This window comes from Macrotis lagotis, chromosome 4, assembly GCF_037893015.1.
Source record: "Macrotis lagotis isolate mMagLag1 chromosome 4, bilby.v1.9.chrom.fasta, whole genome shotgun sequence".
NCBI classification, from domain to species: Eukaryota; Metazoa; Chordata; class Mammalia; order Peramelemorphia; family Peramelidae; genus Macrotis; species Macrotis lagotis.
In genome coordinates, this window is record NC_133661.1 from 229,155,250 (window position 1) to 229,175,103 (window position 19,854).

Genomic DNA, 19,854 nt, shown 5'->3' on the forward strand with positions numbered 1-19,854 from the left:
AAGAGGAAATTTAAATACTTAAATAACCTTATCTTGGAACAAAGAAATTCAGCAGCCCATCAATGTACTGAAAAAGACTCCAGGACCAGATGGATTCACAAGTGAATTCTATCAAACATTCAAGGATCAATTGGTTCCAATTCTATATAAACTTTTTAAAAAAACAGTTGAAGACAGAACTCTGCCTAATTCATTCTGTGATACTAATATGTTGCTGATATCTAAACCAGGAAGAGTTAAAACAAATAAAATTATAGAATAATTTCCGTAATGAATCTGGATGCAAAAATGTTAAATAAAATATTAGAAAAATGATTACAGTAAGTTATCACTAGGATAATATACTTTGACCAAGCAGGATTTATACCAGGTATGCAGGGATGGTTTAGCATAATTGATTATATCAAGACTGTTATATCAAAACTGTCAGCATAATTGATTATATCAATACCAACCGTAACAGAAATCATATGATTATCTCAATAGATGCTGAAAAAACTTTTGACAAAATACAGTACCTATTCCTACTAAAATCACTAGAGAGCATAGGAATTAATGCATTGTTCTTCAAAATGAGAAGCAATATCTATCTGAAACCATCAACAAGCATTATACAATGGGGATAAACTAGAAGCATTCCCAATAAGAGCAGGGATGAAACAAGAATGCCCATTATCACCACTATTATTCAATATTGCGTTACAAATTTAGCATTAGTAATAAGAGAAGAAAAAGAAATTGAGGGAATTAGAATTGGTCATGAAGAAACAAAACTATCATTTTGCAGATGATATGATGGAATATCTAGGAACTCTAGAAAATCATCTAAAATTTTGGAAACAATCAGCAACTTTAGCAAAATTGTAGGATGTGAAATAAAGCCACATAAATCCTCAGCATTTCTATATATTACTAACAAGATACAGGAGCAAGAGATAGAGAAATCCCATTTAAAATAATTTCAGACAATTAAAAAATATTTGGGAGTCCACCTGCCAGGGCAGATTCGGAAATTTTATGAAAACAACTATAAAATGCTTTTCACACAAATAAAATGAGATCTAAATAACTGGGCAAATATCAATTGCTCATGGGTAGACCAAGCTAATATAATAAAAATGGTAATTGTACCTAAATTAAACTATTTATTTAGTGCCATACCAATCAAACTTCCAAAAAATTACTTTAGTGAGCTAGAAAAAAATAGTAACTAAATTCATATGGAGGAACAAAAAGTCAGCAATATCAAGGAAATTAATGAAAAAAATGCAAAAGAAGGTGGCCAAGCCATATGTTATAAAATATCAGTTATCAAAATTGTCTGGTACTGGCTAAGAAATAGAGTGATGGATCAGTGGAATAGTTAAAGTGCAACAGAGACAGAAGAAAATGACCAAAGTAATTTACTGTTTGATAAACCCAGAGTCCAGTTTCTGGGTTAAGAACTTACCCTTCAATAAAAAAAACCTCTGGGAAAGTTGGAAGAAAGTATGATAGAAACTAGGATTAGATCAGCATCTCATACCCTACACCATGATAAGGCCAAAATGGGTGCAGGAATTTAGATATAAAAGACAGTAGTATAAGCAAATTAGGAGAACAAGTTTATTTCTCAGATTTATGGAGTGGGGGGGTGCAGTTTATGACCAAAGAAGAGATAGAGAACATTATAAAAAATAAACTGGATGATTTTGATTACACCAAACTAAAAAGCTTTTGCACAAACAAAACTACTTTAACCAAGTTCAAAAGGAATTTAGTAAATCGGGAAACAATTTTTACCACTAGTGTTTCTGGAAAAGGACTCATCTATAATATACACACACATATATATATATATATATATATATATATATATATATATATATACTGAGTCGTATTTACCAAAAAACCCAAGTCATTCCCTAATTCACAAATAGTCAAAGGATATGCAAAGGCAATTCTTGAACAAAGAAATCAAAGCTATCTATAGTCATATAAAAAATTGCTCTAAATCATTATTGATTGGAGAAATGCAAATTAAAACATCTACCGCACGTTTGGCCAATATGACAATGATCAATGTTGGAAGGAATGTGGGAAATCTGGGACACTGTTTAGTGTCCATTGTTGATGGAGCTGTGAACTGATCCAACCTTTCTGGAGAGCAATTTGGAATTATGCCCAAAGGGCAATAAAAATGTGCATACCCTTTGAATCCAGCAAAGCCACTACAGTGTTTATACCCTGAAGAGACTATGAAAAGGATAAACACATCACTTGTACAAAAATATTCATAGCAGCTCTGTTTGTGGTAGCAAAGAATTGGAAACTGAGAGAATGCCCCTCAATTGGGGAAAGGCTGAACAAATTATATTATATTATGTAATGGAACACTTGTTCTATAAGAAAATTATGAAGGATGGGATTTCAGTGCAGCCTGGAAAAGACTTGCATGAACTGATGCTGAGTGAAATGAGTAGAACCAGAAAACATTTTATACCTAATAACAATATGGGGGTGATGATCATCCTTGATGGACTTGTTCATTCCATCGGTGCAAAAATCAGGGGCAATTTTAGGGGATTTGTGATGGAGAATACCATCTGTATCCAGAGAAGGATGTGGAGTTGAAACAAAGTTTAAACAAAGACCAAAGATTATTATATTCAATTTTTAAACGTTGTCTTATATAATAATATATAATTTTGCTCTCTATTTTTTTTCTTTTGGATCTGATTCTTCTCTCACAAGTTCAATTTCAATCTATGCTTGTCATGGATGCAAATATAAAGCCTGGTTGCCTTAGGTTGCCTCCTGTTGGTGGGGACAGGAGAAGGGAGAGGGAAGAGAGGGAGGGAGGTAGATAAATTGTAAAACTCAAAACCTTGAAAAAAAAAGATTGGTAGAAACTACCATTGTATGTAATTGGAAAACAAATAAAATATTTATATACTATAGAAAGAATTTAATATATACATAAAAAAAGAATTTAGTTACTGAATTTCAGTAAGTGTATAATGAATGAGTGAAATTTTGTAATCTACAATAAGGGTTATTTAGGAGAACATAATTGTTCTTTTCTATAGAATTTAAAGGTGATATTTTAGAATGAATTGTCTGAAATGCAAGAGAAAATTTAAGTTAAAATTTAGATTTTATTTTAATAAGCTGGGAGGCTTTGCTAATGTTTCCTCTGTAGAAAATGAATAAATGAAAAATATTATAATGTGAGGGATACTGGATATACAAAAGTTCCTGCCTTTATGAACTCATTCTAATGAAGGAACAACATATTTTGGAGAGGGGAGGGAGAATCTGGACTGGAAATTCACAGAGGATATGTCAGAAAAAAGCAGCATTTTTCCCCATTCGTTAACTAGACTACTTCAAGAGTATAAAAAGGTTCATTTTTCTCTTAGATTTAGTAGGAAAGAAGATTGAAAAAAATGGCTAATTTTTTTAAAGCCCATTTAAGAGGCAGTTAGGTGGCATGATGGGTAGAGCAACTGGCCCAGGATTCAAGAAGATCTAAGTTCAGATTCAACCTCTGACAATAGTTGTGACCCTGGGCAACTCACTTAATCCCTATTGTATCTCAAAAAAAACCCCAAACAGGCAATCAACAAATCCATTTAGGATTATTTTTTTTTTTGTTTTAGGACTATATAGATTATGGAGAGTTTTGAAACTTTCCCCAGTATGTGTGTTTTCATTGCTGTGTAATTATTGCTATTCTTAGTAATTTTAAAAACTACTCTATGTACTAATGTACTATGTATATTTTCCCAATGATGTTATTTAACCATATGAAATAGCTTTTCTAAAATATCTATGAATCTGTTTTGTAATTTATTTGAAAAATGTATTTGAGGAAGCTAAATGGCCCTGTTAATAGCGTGCATGGGTCTACAGTGAGGAAAACCTGAGTCTAATTTGGTCTCACATTTAGTTGCTTTGTGAAATTAGGCAAAGCACTTACTCTCTTTTGTTTTAATTTATTTATCTGAAAAATGGGAATAATAATAATTCCTACCTTTCCGGGTTCTTGTAAGGATCAAATAGCACAGTGTCTGGCACATATTAAGTATCATATAAATTAAGTAGTTATCATAATATCCATCCAATTCATTTGAACCCAAAATAAATTTCTTGGACCAAAAAAATCATATGTAAAATGTTTCCCATCTACATATTTCTATTGTCTGATTTATTCTTTTTTCTCTTTAACTCACTGAAAATGGTCAGCGCTTGGTATCTGTTGGACTGGATTCAAAAAATGCAATATGTGTTTGGGATTGGAGAAAAGGAAAAATGTTATCTATGGCTCCTGGCCATACAGACAGAGTAAGTATTCTTCATTGGAATTCTTGATTTGGCATCTTTGTTGTGTTATTATCATGAATAGAAAATCTTTAATCAGAACTACAATTTTAGAGCAAATGGGAAAAAAGTTTTAGAACAGAGATGCATTTTTAAGAATGGGGATAGGTAAGTATGTTTTGGGGAAAAGTTTATATTGATCGATTTCAATAGAGTAAGAATGCGTCCATGGTTATTGATGCCAGAAAAATTAATGGACTGAATTTAGTACACCTCAAAATGGGCATATATTTTGAAATTTGGGGTGAAAATATTCTCATGAAAATGTTATTCATATTTTAGAATTCTTTTATAGCTCAACCTCAATTTCTCTTCTCTGAGGCTTTGTCAAATAGAGCATATACTTAGGGTCTCAAATGGAATGAAACCATTTTGAAGGTTCTGTCTTTGTAAAGTTGACGTTTTCTTCATAACTAAATATGAGTTGGAAACCATAATAATAAATCTGCAAATGTTTCTTATTGTGCTAGAATTTTATGCTATAAATTTTTATGCTAATTTAAATTTTTTCCTATATTAATAGTTTTAGTGGATCATTTGTTAAATGTTGAAAACATTATTTGGAGGTTTTGTTAGTATTTTAAAAATTATTTTCTGATATACATTAAAGTAAATATTGAATAATTACTTGAGGCAGTGTAAGTATAGTAGATAGAAAACTGGCCTCAGAGTCTGAATACCTGAGTTCAAGGGTCCATCACTGACACTGTGATCCTGGGGAAGTCACTTTACTTCTAAATGTCCCCAGACTACCCTTAATGACTGCATAGTTGGAGAGAAGATAGAAAAGTTCCTCACCTGGAGCTCCCTATAACAATGAAATCAAAGGTCCATATAAAAATAAACCATAATTTCATATTTTATTAAATATTTGCTTTGTCTGACCTTCCTAGTTGGAAGCATTTGAAACTTACATACCTTTGATTAAATTAACTAATATTTGCCTCAGAGTTTATATACCTTTATTTATTTAAAACAATGTTTTATCGATAGCTTTTTAAAAATCATAATCATTTCTGAAAACACTCGTTTCTCTTCCAAACTTAACCCTCCGTTTTAACAACAAAAAATGAACACAAATACCTGTTATAATCTTCACTGCTGGTATAAAATGACCATATTAAATTTTTATCTCTTAATAGATAGTTTAAATGTGTTTGATTTTTAAAATATGGACCATGGTATGTAAATTGTCTCTCTAAAATAATTTTTATTTCATTATTATTTAAGAATATAGTATTTTGGACTTTTTAGCATTGATTAGTAGCATATTTAGTTTAAGTATAATGTCATATGCCAAATAAATATGATAGAATACTTTTTAGAGCAGAAAAATAGAAATATTTATAAAACTTACTTTCCAAGAAAGCTATTTCTTTCTAGCACCATGTATTTTCTTTCTGGTACTTGTTTTATTTAAATATTTCTCTTTATGGTATATAGCATATCAAATCTGTTATAAAAATTTTCATTTCCTTTTATATCTTCATAAAATTTATATGAATCATGTGTAAAAAAAGTAAAAGCAGAATAATGTTGTAGATAAAGAATTGACCTCAATGCCAAGAAGATATGAGTTCAAGTCCTTTTGATACACGCTGAGCATAGGACCCTGGATAAAACAGTTAACCAACCCCTGAGTGTCCTAGGCACCTCTCTAAGACTATAAGTTGCAGATAAGATACCAGCCTTCTTTAGTAGTAGGAGTTTACTCTTCTGTGGCAGTAGTCACAAGTTCATTGTAATAGACATTTGTACCTATCACAGTAACTCCAAATCTTGAAGGATATATTTTAAATAGGTAACATAATGTTACATTTGATCATATTGAATATGACTGAAAAATTATTAAAAGTTGAGTTTAACTGAATTCTTGTTTTTTACAGATATTTGATATTTCTTGGGACTTATATCAACCAAATAAACTTGTCAGTTGTGGTGTAAAACATATTAAGGTACCCAAAATGTTTTTTTTTTTCATTCAGCCGCATCAGTGTTACTAATTTTTTTCTTCAGAATTGAATTTCATACTGTTGTTAAAATTTTGAGAGCTATTTGAAATATGAAAGTAATCTTTTATTTTTAGAATTTTTACATTTGCATTTCCTATGTTAAAGCCCTTGTCAGTGGTTATTTAAGTGTTTATGAAAACTTTAAGGTCAAAATTAGAGGTAACTTTCTCAAGCAAAATTAGTGAACATTAGAGGCCTACTTTTAGGGTTCGACTTCAGTATCTAGCGTTATGTTTCTTATGTAAGATTCCTTTATGGTTTCCCTTCGAGAACATTGACCTCTGCTACATTTTGTCGTAATAAAAAAGAACCCTAGATTTAGACTGAAGTTATGGTCTCAAATCCTATAAGCCACTATTAGTCATTTGACCTTGGATCATTCACTCATCTTCTCTGAGCCTCAGTGAACATTCATGAATATCATTCATGAGTTTAATAATCTATGTATTTCATGTAAGGCCAAAAGCTCAGTTCCTAGTTGATAAATTTGTTGTGCTATTAAAGGAAAAAATTAATTTTTACTAGGAATAGGCTTATATCATTTTTCTCCAGGTAAAGACTATGAAACATAATAGTTTTCCTTAGTGATCATCACATCAGAGAAATTCAGCTCCATAAAGGAGACTTAGAAGAAGATAATTAATACACGATTTGATAATTAGGAACCAAATAAAAAGCTTAATTCAACAAAACAGTCATTTTTTTCTTGAATAGTTAAGAATTTTGGAAGATATAATTTGAAGAAGAAAAAATTACTTGTATAAACACTTGTATAAATGTATTAAATTTTTTATTTCTTACTGAGATGTTGTATAAGCCTACTGAATAATTTATTTTCTCCATAATTTGAAGATGATTATTTTGGTTAACCCTTTCAGTAAGAGTTAATATTTAAAAATTATATCTTTCCTTTCAAATCTTTTCCATTCTTTGCTATTTTCTTATATGTATACTATTTACTAGTATTTACTAAATTTACTAAACTTGTATTATTTTTTTAAAAATTGAGGTTACAAATAGTTTCCCTGGCTTCCAAAAGGATAACACCAGTTATTTCTAAGCAAGTTTTTAAAATTTACAGGGAAGACAGTTTTAAAATTAAGAGGAAGATTGAATTTTGGGGGATAATATCTCTGCTTAACCAGAAAATAAATCTAGGTCAGAACTTTCTTGTTCCTAAGACAGAAGTCTAGATTATATAAACCGATCATGCGGTCTATCCAATGTTTTTTGTTATTATTGTTTCTCATGTCGATAATAACCAATAACCTCATCTGGTAACCTTTTCTATTGGAAAGTTCAATATAGATTCTATACTTTATTATAATGTTTACAAAATAATAAAGTAATAACATGATTTTTATAAATATCATGGAATCATAAGAAACAGGGGTAGCATGTAATAGTGAATAGGGATTTGACCTTGGAAACAGGAGGGACTAGATCAGGTTTCACTTCTGACACATTCTTTTTGGGTGACTTTGAACTAGTCTCTTCTCTGTGTTTAGACAATTTTCTAAGACTATAAATTGCAGACATAGGGTCCACCTGGTGACTTTCTTTGCCTGAGAGTTTCTTATATCAATGAAGTCATAAGTCTTGTTTCTCTCCCTATTAAAAATTAAAACTGAAAAATAATCCTGATGTTTAATATCCTAGTTTTACAAAGAAAAATCAGACTCAAACAATTTTAGAACACAGATTCTGACATTAACTGTTAATTCAGTATTGTAATAGTATTAGAAAATTTCTTAGTCTTGTGACTTCTAATTATCTAAAAAAATATCCAGTCATATGCTTACTTTATAAATCATATCTAAGTATATGTAAAAATTTCTAAAAATTATTTTCTAATTTTATATTCTAATTATATATATATCTTTTTAGTTCTGGAGTTTGTGTGGAAATTCTTTGACTCCAAAGCGAGGTGTCTTTGGTAAGGCTGGTGATCTTCAGACAATATTGTGCCTTGCCTGTGCAAGAGATGAATTAACATATTCTGGTGCACTCAGTGGGGATGTCTATGTATGGAAAGGAGTTAATCTTATACGTACAATACAGGGAGCACATATGGTAAGTATATATTATAACCTACAATTTTACAGCCTAATCTGTTGAATAGAATGGGCAGCTTTGGAGTCAAGAAGGCTTAAATCCAGATCCTGCCCCTGACACATGCTAGGTTTGTAACTGCGACAATTCACTTTGCTTCTCAGTGTTCCCTGCAAAACGCTAAGATCTAACTTGCAGAAAAAAATTGCTTAACATTGATGAGAGATTTTCTGCATTGGTAGTTCCTCGTACTGATGAAATCATAGGTTTGGACATTCCTTTTCTTGCTACCCTTGAATGTAAGCTTTGTTGAAAAAGTTTTTTTTTTCCCTAGCATATTGCAATTCCAGATTGTTCAAATGGACATTTCTTTTAGCACATCTTTCCATACTATTGGTTACTGGAATTACTATCAGACTTTTCTACACTGATTTTGTTAATTTATATTTTACCTTTATATCATTTAACTATGCACTGATCTTAAACTTTGCTTACTATAATATCTCTTTGTCTAGGAGAGAGGAAGGGAATAGTGACCTTGTTTTCAGAGCCTTGTATATTATCAGAGAGCTTGTATGTTAGCACATTTTTCTGGAGTAGTCACAGTGAAATGGAGCTGTGAAGCTGGTATAGGTTTTGCAATCAAGACTTATCTTGTCAACAAGCTTGTATGCCTAGCAAAAGAATGGATGCGCTCCTGACAGTGTGATTGGCACTTGCAGGAAAATGCCTTACCACCATCCTAGGTGCCTACACTCCCTCCATGAAAAACTGATGACATCAGAGAAAAATTTTATGAAGACCTGATGACCTCTATCACCAGCATGCCAAAAGAGGACAAGCGTATAATTCTGGATAACATTAATGCTAGAATAGACTCAGACTACCAGACATGGCATGGAGTCCTTGGGAGGAATTGTCTTGGAAACAGCAACAGCAATGATCATTTACTACTGAAGACTTGGGCGTCTCTTGAACTTCTCATCATGAACATGTTCTTCCACAGTAAAACTTCATCGATGCACACTTACAGCAAACAGTGACATTTAAATAGACTATGTGATTGTAAAGAGAGCAGACAGGATTATGAGATTATGATACAGTGTTGAACTGATCTTAGTTTTTTCTTCTCAAAGTTAAATATTTGCATTCAACAAAACTGGTGGCAACAGAAGAATTAATATTAATAGATTAGAACACGTCTTTGAATAGGAATAGTTTGTTGTTAACTTGGAGGGAAAGTTAAACCAACACACACTTGGTAATAGTGGAGCAAAAAAGGAGTGGGCAATTTTCAGAAATGTGATGTACAGCATTGGACCAGAACACTCACAAATATCAATATTCATTTGATTAAAATGATAGTGAAATTCAGAAGTTGCTAAACAAAAAACGAGGGTTTACCAGCAGGATAATTTATTCATCTTTAAAAAGGTAGCATTTAATGCCAGAGAAATACAGGATTTTTGTCACAGTGAAGACAGATAAAATTCAGTTTTATGATAATAGTAATAATTCAGAGCACTTTTCTGATTCCTTTTCGGCTATTTATGGACCAAAGAACTATAATTCAATTAACCATCGAAAATGGTGCAACATTTATTAGTTACATAGTCAATGCTAAAGCCCTTGACTATTTAGCTCAAATTGTAATCACTCCCTTCCTAGGTGAAGTTCCAACTAAAGAAGAGATTTAAATGTCATTAGGCTCTTTTCATGTGGCAAAATAACTTGGTATCAGTTATTTTACAGCTGAGATTTACAAGGTGGGGGTTCCATTGCTCCTACAAAAGCTGACTGAAATTTTCCAGGTTATATGGTGTTGAGAGGTTATCCTCCAGAAGTTCAGGAAAACCTCCATTGTCTATCCTTGTAAAGATAAAGGAAATAGAATGCCCTGTGATAATCATAAGGGGTATTCTCTTTTTTAGTCATTGCTTGCAGGATTCTTGCCAGAGTCCTCCTTAATAGGCTGTGCCTTCACCTGGAAGATAGTCAGCTCCCTGAGAGTCAATGTAGCTTCAGAAAGGGCCTAGAAATGGTCAATAAGATATATGCTGCCCAACAACTCTAAATGAAATGCCAGGAGCACAACTGAACTCTTAGACAGATCTGACCAGTCTTTGATATCATCAGTTGTGAGTACTTATGAAAAACTATAACAAAATTTGGTTACCTGGTGAAATTTAACAGTATAGTATGGGAATTTCATGACAGCATTATTGCCTTTTCTGAATAGTGGCTGATGCTTTTACAGTTTCCTGGTCACCAATGGAGTGAACAATAAGACTGTATCCTTGCCCCATGCTTTTTAACATGATTTTTTTCAGCTCTGTTATCAATTGTCTTCACTGAGGATGACATGGCATCAAGGTCATCTAGTGCACTGCTAGTAAATTCTTCAATTTGAAAGGGCCAAAACCAAAGTGGAGGGAGTGTTGGTGCATAATTTTCTGTTTGTAGATTATTGTGCAACCACTGAAGCTGAGATGCAACAAAATATGGATTGATTCTCTGCTACTTGTGCTAATGTTGGTTTAACAGCTGACACCAAGAAAACACAGGAGTCAGCACCACAATGTCCATATGTGGAACCATCAATTACAGCAAATGGAAAAGTTTTAAGTACTGTGGATAAATTATCTTACCTTACCAGTGTGCTTTCCAGGGAAATACACATTGGTAATGAGGTTGAAACACATATTGGTAAAACCAGCTCAGTATTTGGGAGGCTCCAATGGAAAGTGTGGGAGAAAAGAGATATGACTACCTGAAGGTCTACAGAGTTGTTGTACTGGCCTCATTGTTGTATGCCTGTAGCACTTGGATAGTCTACTAGCTCCATGCCATGAAATTGAATCACTTCCATTTGAATTGTTTTAGGAATATTCTAAAGATCACACACCAGATAGGATACCAAATACTGAAGTCCTGTACTGAACTAATCTGCCAGGCATTCAAATTCTTTTGCAGAGAACACAACTGTGATAGACTGGTTAAGTTGTTTGAATGTCAAATGTATGCTTGCAAAAAAGACTATTATATGAAGTACTCACATAGGACAGGCAGTCACATGATGGTCAGAAAAAGCAATACATGGGCACTTTCTTTTAAGAACTTTAGAATTGTGTCACATGAGAAACACTGCCACAAGACTGCCCACCATGGCATGCCCCTATCTCAGAAGGTACTGTGCATTATGAACAAAACAGAAATGGAAGTAGCTCTAAAGAAATACAAGATAAGCAAATTTAGAAAACACCCCAAATGTTCACATGATCTATTTCTGCACAAGCTGTGGTAGCTCATTCCAAGTTTGTATTGGTCTGATCATCCATAATTGGATGCTCTGTAATTTGACTAACATGATCATGTCATTTATTTTTACTCTTGGTGGAAGTTTACCAAATATCATGCAGGTAGTTATTGCTGGATTATTTCAGATGAATTATGTACTTGTTAATTTGAACTCCATATTGCCAACATTTTGGGATTTTATGAAGTCTTTGTGGTATAGTTAAATTAGTTAAGTAATTTTCTAAAAAATCTTTGGATGTTTAAATATAGGATGCTCTGTTATATCTGTTCAAGATATTTAAGAGTGAGTGTGTATGTGTGTAATACACATATGTGGGTGTATTTATCAAATCAAAGCTGGAGTTTAAGTAACAGGAAATGACTTAAATAATTACCTTACTGAAATGCTTAATCAAGCATTAAATATATTTTAGTGGGAAACAAATGTAATTATGATTTAGATTTATGTTTTAAACTACACTAAGCTAATGGATCAGTCCAACACTATTTTTTTGCCAGCAAGGATACATTCCACTATTTTCTTACTAATGGATTAAGAATAAAAATAAATTTTCTAATTCTATGATCAAGGTTACATGACTGAAAATTCTTATATTTCAGGATATATTTACATATGAAAGAGCAGAAGTTTCATAAACAAATCACTTCAGTATCCAGTACAAAAGAGTGCTTTTTAAAGTCTTAACTGATAGATGTAATACTTGCATGAAGTATAAATAAGTACATGATTTAAACTTCAATCTTTCTCATTATGCTCAACATCTAAAACAAATTTGGTTCAGATTAGAGGAAAATGTTAGTTTTATAAGAATAAAATGTGGTCTTTTCTCTGAGAAGTTAAAGTACTAATCATTTGTCATTCTTTCTACATTCATAGAGTATCAAAGTGAGCCATCTAGGTAGTGTAGCAGCCTTGGTATTGTCAATAGAAAGCTTAATAGAATAAAGAAGACTTGGAGTTCAATTCTCACCTCTGACACATCCTACATCTATGATCCTGGCCAAATCACTTAAACTTTCAGAATTCACAGAGAAAGTCCATGCAAGTAACTCTCTAAACTGGAGAAGTTATGGTTCCTTTAAAAAAATATGAACCTAAAAAGCTGCTTCTAAAAAAGCAATGTGAAATCATAATTTTTACAACTATATAAGAAATTACTCTTTTAAAATTTAGTTAAACTTTTAAATTAAAAGTCTCACAGATATAAAGGGATATTGTAAATGTATAGCCCACACTGGTTGAATGTGAGTGAAATCTGGAAAACAATGGCTTTAATTCAATGCAATAAACATTAAATGTGTATTGTATTCAAGACTCTGTACTTTGACAGCAAAGATGAAGAAAGATCTTCCTGTCTAGTCTATTAATGTAATCTTTAGTGTCCTTTGGCTGGTTCAACAAGAGTGATATTGCTTATATTCATATTTGGGATAATAAAACATAGTTGAAACAATGTTTAGCAGTAATTTTAAATTTAGAAAAAAGATTTTAAGATGGAAAATGTTGCTTTATGAAAGAATATGCTCATCTACAACCTGTATTTTTGCTGCTCTTGTCACTACCTCTACTTTATTATCTTTCTTACTTTATCTCCATCTATCTGTCTTTCAGTGTATGTCTATCTCTTTCTCAATCTTGTCATCATCCTTCCAATTTTTTGTTTTTCATAACTGGCCATAACATAGGGACCAAATAGTTACTCAGTCCTGGTTTAGTGATTTCTCCAGGTAAATACTAGTTGTTTTGGCAAAGAGAGGAGTAGTGAACATGAAGAACTGTGTAAATTAGCCTGGTATAGTGAGAAAAAAAATTGACCTTGTATCTTTGATTGGTTTGGAGTTTGAACTTACTTGTAAAGTATCATTGGAAGATTATCAAGAGTGAAAGTAAAGTGAGGAAGAAAGATAATTGTAAATTATTAAAGCTGACTGGGAAGGAGAAATTGTCAAGGAAAATATGTTACATGTGAAGAGAATAGCAGTATTTGGCAACTTATTACAGATGTTAAGTAAAGGGCACTGAGTCAACAGGGTAATTATGCCATCTTTGAAGTGGCAGCAGAGTTTTCAGAAAGAGAAGTCCAAATCATAAAACTGGCTGTTAAAAAGCTATTAAATAATTCATAAAAGCAGATTTATATACATACATATATATTTATACTTGATAGTTCAGTGTTTCTTAGATTTTTCACAACTGTGACTCAGTTCAACAAATTAGAAAAGTTAATATTTGTACCATCAATTCTTTTTAAAACCATTCTCATATTTAAGCAATATTTCTAAGTTTTCCTACCACATAGGTAGGAAAACTTTTTTTAATTATTTAAACAAAAATTATCAGTAGTTCTGCTATTATAAAAAAGGTGAAAAGAAAAATGAAGTTCAAAATTTTCTGGATTCTCTATTTCCAACAATTTCATAGCATATTATTTTTAAATATTTCACATTTTACATAGATCATGTTAATTTTAGAGGTCTATGAACCTCTAAACAGTTGACTACTATATTACATTACTGTGATTTAAGTGTGATTGAAAGTTAGCTCCCAGTTAACGCTATAGGATTTGACTATGTACTTCTGAATAACAGTGAAGTTGCCTCTTGATTCTGGAATGAATTTTTGGAACTATTGCCATTTTTGTCATTTATCACAGTACTTAAACTAACTTCTCTAGTAATGGATTATTCACTTCTAAAATTAGCCAAATCAGGGGCAGCTAGGTGGTGCAGTGGATAGAGCACTGGCCCCGGAGTCAGGAGTACCTGAGTTCAAATCCAGCCTCAGACACTTAATAATTACCTAGCTGTGTGGTCTTGGGCAAGCCACTTAACCCCATTGCCTTGCAAAAATCAAAAAACAAAAACTCACTTAAAATTAGCCAAATCATTGCTTTCCTTTCCTAAGGACAGAAATAGGGACTGCAACTGTGATTTCATTGGTATAAGGAATGCTTTGGTAGGAGAAACTTTACACAAATAGGCACTTCCTTTGAAATTTATAGCCTTAATTGATCAGTACATTGAGAGGCTACCTGAAAGTCCAGGATCATTGCTGCTAGTATGTATTCTGGGGACTTGAGCTCAGGCCTTCTTATGAATTGCTTCTCACTTCTTATAATTCAGATCACTTTTTGTAAAGTAATTAATAAAGAAGTGGGGGGGCAGCTAGGTGTCATAGTGAATAAAGAACCTGCCCTGGAGTCAGGAGGACCTGAGTTCAAATCCAGCTTCACACACTTAATAACTACCTAACTGGGCAAGTCACTTAACCCCCACTGCCTTGCAAAAAAAAGTGACGTATGTATGTATGTATGTATGTATGTACATGAAACTAGAACTGTAGTTCTAGTTATTAAAATATGTCCGTCATCTAGACTTTTTAAATTTGCCATAAAATTTCATTTTTAATCATATGCCATAAAAGAAAATTATTCCATAATTTTTATCTTCTCAGTTGAAATTGTAAAAAATCATATTATTAAATGATGTTTTCTTTTTTCTCATAGGCAGGAATTTTCAGTATGAATGCCTGTGAGGAAGGCTTTGCTACTGGTGGCAGAGATGGTTGTATTCGCCTCTGGGATTTAACTTTTAAACCAATCACTGTAATTGATCTCAGGGAAACAGACCAGGGATACAAAGGTAAAAAGCTGTGAATTTGATTGGGTCATAATCAGGTTAATTTTTAATGGACTATAAAATTATATAAATGAGCAAAGATGTGGAGTATAAACTGAAATTTTCCTTTCATTCGGGCTTGCAAACTTAATTGATTTCTTTTCATTTGAGATCTTGTGAAAACTTTTATCAACTATCTACATTGATTAATTTTGTTTCTTTCTAGAAAGGTAATGGACAAACTAATGTTAAACCCCATAAAGGGAGTTGGAATGTTATGGAACTATGAAAAAAGGCTGTGCATAGAATGCAATCATAGTTATCAAGTGAACAGCTATAAATAAAAAAGACTGGAGAAGTAGATTTCTTGAAAATGATTGGACTGTGAATTTCAGTCTTTTTAGTTTTCATCTGGACTTATAATTTTTAGAAATATTTTCAAATCACAATATTGTGGACCTTCTCATAGGGTATTAGTTTGTAAAAATTTAACTTTTTTGTTTTGTTTTGTTTTGTTCTTAGATTTTTCCAAGGCAAATGGGGTTAAGTGGCTTGCCCAAGGCCACACAGCTAGGTAGTTATTAAGTGTCTGAGACTGGATTTGAACCCAGGTACTCCTGACTCTGGGGCCAGTGCTTTATCCACTGCGCCACCTAGCTGCCCCCAAAATTTAGTTTTTTAAATTGTAGTCAATAATTGGAAATCATTTCCTCTTTTCAAGTTTTAAAAACTGTTGCAATAAGAGAGGGCTTCTTACTCTTCCATAACTGGAAAGACAATCCATAAATAGTTATAGAGTTTCGGCTCTGGTCAAAGCATTGGACTTAAGTACATAGTAAAATGACGCCTGTCCTAAGGAACTTAGAGTCTTATTGAAAAGGCAAAGCATAAAAATGTGTAAGTGTAATTGACTATTTAAGATAATAGTTCACTACAGGAAATATGAGTTGGCACGTGATTGTCAAATGAATGGTGTGGTTAGTGGTATAGGACTTTAGAGTAGCACTAATTTGACAAGTCTTATTGATCCTGTCTCTGCTTTTCTTGCAATCATTTTTTTCTACCTTCTCACACAGCTAGCTTTGTAATTACTTTACCAGCTTTTAGTCGCTTCTGGCCAGCCTCTCCTCAATAGTGCAGTGCTTTTGCCTCTAGAAAAAAAATATGGCCTCTTTTGAATTTAAAATCTTTTGCATTCTGATTCCAATTGAACTTTTCTGACTGATTTTCATGCTATTCCCTCTCACATACTCTCTTTTCCAATCAAACTGACCTATTTTTGTTACCAGTACATATTCCATTTCCTACTGTTGCATAGAGAATCTTAACACTCTGCTTCCATCCAAGGAATCCTTAGTTTCTTATAAAATTCAGCTCAAATGCTATCACCTATATGAAGTCAGGAAAGACTTCACAAGCTCATGTTTTGAATCTTCAAGGATAGCTTTGACTAGGTAAAGAAAAGAAGTAATGGCATGTAAGGTGAGAAACAAATCGTTGAAAGTTAAGTGTTCCCAATTGATTCCCCAGGGCACGTAGGTGTTATACTAAATAGAGTGCCAGCCTGAAGTAGTGAGATTGATCTCACAGAATTGAAATCAAGCCCCAGACACTTATTAGCTGTGTGACCCTAGGCAAGTCATTTAATCCTGTGTATCTCAGTTCCTCACCTGTAAGATGAGAGAGAAAAGGAAATAGAAAGCCCTCCCTTATTTTTGCTAAGAAAACCTTAGATGAAGTCATAAAAAGTCAAACATGATTGAAAAATGACTGAACAATAATTCCCTTTTTCATATTGCCTATAGATGACATTCCAAATTTTCTGCTATCTCCTGAAGTCTCTACAACCTCTCCTGCCATACCCCTATTTCTCATAGCTGAGAACTTTGCTTTTTTTTTTATTCTGAGAAAATTTAGACAGTTTAAACATAAGCTGTCCTTTTTCTCTCCTATTTATTCCCCAACTTTCTTGGATATTATCTCCCACCTTATCTTTCTTTCTTCCAGCCTCCAAAATGCTAAAGCCGCTCCTCCCAAATGATCTTATATTTAAATACAATTTATATTAATTCCCTTTATATTTCTTCATCCTATATATGTCTTTTTCTTCCTTTTTCTTCCTTTTTTGTTAAATGTCAGCTCCTTGTTAAAAGCTATTGTTTCGCTTGTTTCATATCGTTTTATTTGTTGTATTTGTATCCCAGAGCCTAGTACAGTACTGGCATATAAGTGTGTTTAAAAATTCTTGTTGATGTAAATCACTATAATCCTATAAATCCTGAATTTTATAAATTCAAGATGATTTACATTCAGATGAAATCCTGTGCAATCATATTAAATGAAATTGAAAGGGACTTTAGAAATAAAATAATCACTTTCCTCAGAATATAAATCCTGTCTGTAGCATCCTTGACCCAGGTTTTTATCTATTGTTTGCTTAAAGACCTTAAGTACAGAGAAATTTAAGATTTGGCTAAGGTTTAGGCAGATTATAGCTGAAGTCTCTCTAAGATTCTGATTCTGCTCCTGAATACAGCCTTCTTCATTGTATTAGTTAAGAAGTTTTTCATACATGGAACCACAGTATGGCTTTCTTTAACTTCCACTCACTGTTCCTTGTTTTGCCTTTCTACATACTTTTGACCCTTTCACATTACAGTTTTCTGTTTGTCTTGGTCCTTTTCAAAGTCTTCTCTTCTCCAAAATAAATATCTTTCAGCCAGTCTCATATGGTCTAGGATCAAATACCCTCATCTTTGGTTGTCAAAATATCCTTTCAAAATATGAAACTGGGAGTCTTCCCAGAATTCCCAAATGTGATTTTATCCAAATATGAAATGATCCCCTTTGTTGCTCTGAATTCTGTTCCTCCAATAATATAGCCCATTTTTGTCTGCCATATCACACTTCTGATGAATTGAGCTTGTAGTCCCCAAAAAAGTCCCTTTTCATACAAACTACTTTCTAACCACATCTTAAAACTTAGGCAGTTAATTTTTTTAAAATGTACGTGTAAGACTTGATATTTCTCTTTATCAAATTTCATGTGACTAGTAATTACTTCAGCAAATGTTCATTGAGTGTCCACTATATGTGAAAGATACTTGGGGATGCAATCTTAAAAAACATACACAAGCACGGAATTTTGTATTCCTAGTGTCTGCATTTTACTGGGTTGGAGAAAAGTATTAAAGGAGTAAAACACATATATATAAATATATATATATATATATATATACATATATATATAAAATATATAAGGATACAAGATAAGAGACAAGAAATGATGGGTAAAGAAGAAATTTAAGAATTCAGGAAACAGTTATAAAGTCATTCTAGATGCAATACAAGAGAGAAACAAAGACAAACCAGTTTTTGTCTTCAAGAATTTTATATTTTACTAGAGAGAACCAAATTGCTTTACAAAAAATTTAAAAATAGAATGCACTTTCATATCACGGTACATAAAGAAAGTGTGTGTATATATATATATATATATATATATATATATATATATATATATATACATACACACACATATAATATATATATACACACACACATATACAAATATATGTATATACACATAATATACATAGAACATATAAAATGTACAAAAATATATTCCAGTGATGAGTACACAAAGGCTGGTCTTAGTCAAATTTTCAGTTAAATTTTTTCTCATTGCTTTCCTACTTTTCTGTATTCTTATTACTCTTAAATTCCAATTAGGAATATTTTGCACTAATTTGACAAGTCTTATTGATCCTGTCTCTGCTTTTCTTGCATTTTTTTTCTGCCTTCTCACACAGCTAGCTTTGTAATTACTTTACCAGCTTTTAGTCGCTTCTGGCTAGCCTCTCCTCAATAGTTCAGTGCTTTTTCCTCTAGAAAAAAATATGGCCTCTTTTGAATTTAAAATCTTTTGCATTCTGATTCCAATTGAACTTTTCTGACTGATTTTCATGCTATTCCCTCTCACATACTCTCTTTTCCAATCAAACTGACCTATTTTTTGTTACCAGTACATATTCCATTTCCTACTGTTGCATAGAGAATCTTAACACTCTGCTTCCATCCAAGGAATCCTTAGTTTCTTATAAAATTCAGCTCAAATGCTATCACCTATATGAAGTCATTCCTGATCCCCCAGTTGATTCATTAGTTGAGTGGAGTTACTTCCACTCAAATTAGACACATATATTTTCTTTGTCTGTATTTTGTATTTATTTGAACTCATCTTGCCTTAGTGAATTTAAGCACCTTGAGGACAAAAATCCATTACTTTTCCTAGCAAATAGCCCAATGCCTAGTAAAACAAACATTAGCCAATATTTGATTATTTGAATTAAATTGAGTTGATTATCTTCCCAAGCTATTTGATACAAAGTTATTTTTCACCAGCAAAATTGCTCATCTTTTTTGTGTACATTTCATTTAACTGTCAGAAGAAAAAATGACTTAATAAACTGATTTATACTCAGTTGTAAAT

At 32.4% G+C, this 19,854-nt stretch overlaps 1 protein-coding gene across 15 annotated transcripts in view; it reads left to right on the forward strand.

The window, feature by feature from the left end:
* Window positions 1-19,854, forward strand: part of EML5 (EMAP like 5) — a 244,705-nt gene that overhangs the window by 28,782 nt on the left and 196,069 nt on the right. For all 15 annotated transcript variants that reach the window (XR_012478175.1, XM_074235552.1, XM_074235553.1 and 12 more), the window contains 4 exons: window positions 4,228-4,326; window positions 6,249-6,317; window positions 8,262-8,447; window positions 15,251-15,386. Coding sequence is in view for 14 of the 15 variants with exons in the window: in XM_074235552.1 (XP_074091653.1) it covers window positions 4,228-4,326; window positions 6,249-6,317; window positions 8,262-8,447; window positions 15,251-15,386 (490 nt within the window). In the remaining variant the exon portion in view is untranslated. The remainder of the gene's footprint in view (window positions 1-4,227; window positions 4,327-6,248; window positions 6,318-8,261; window positions 8,448-15,250; window positions 15,387-19,854) is intronic.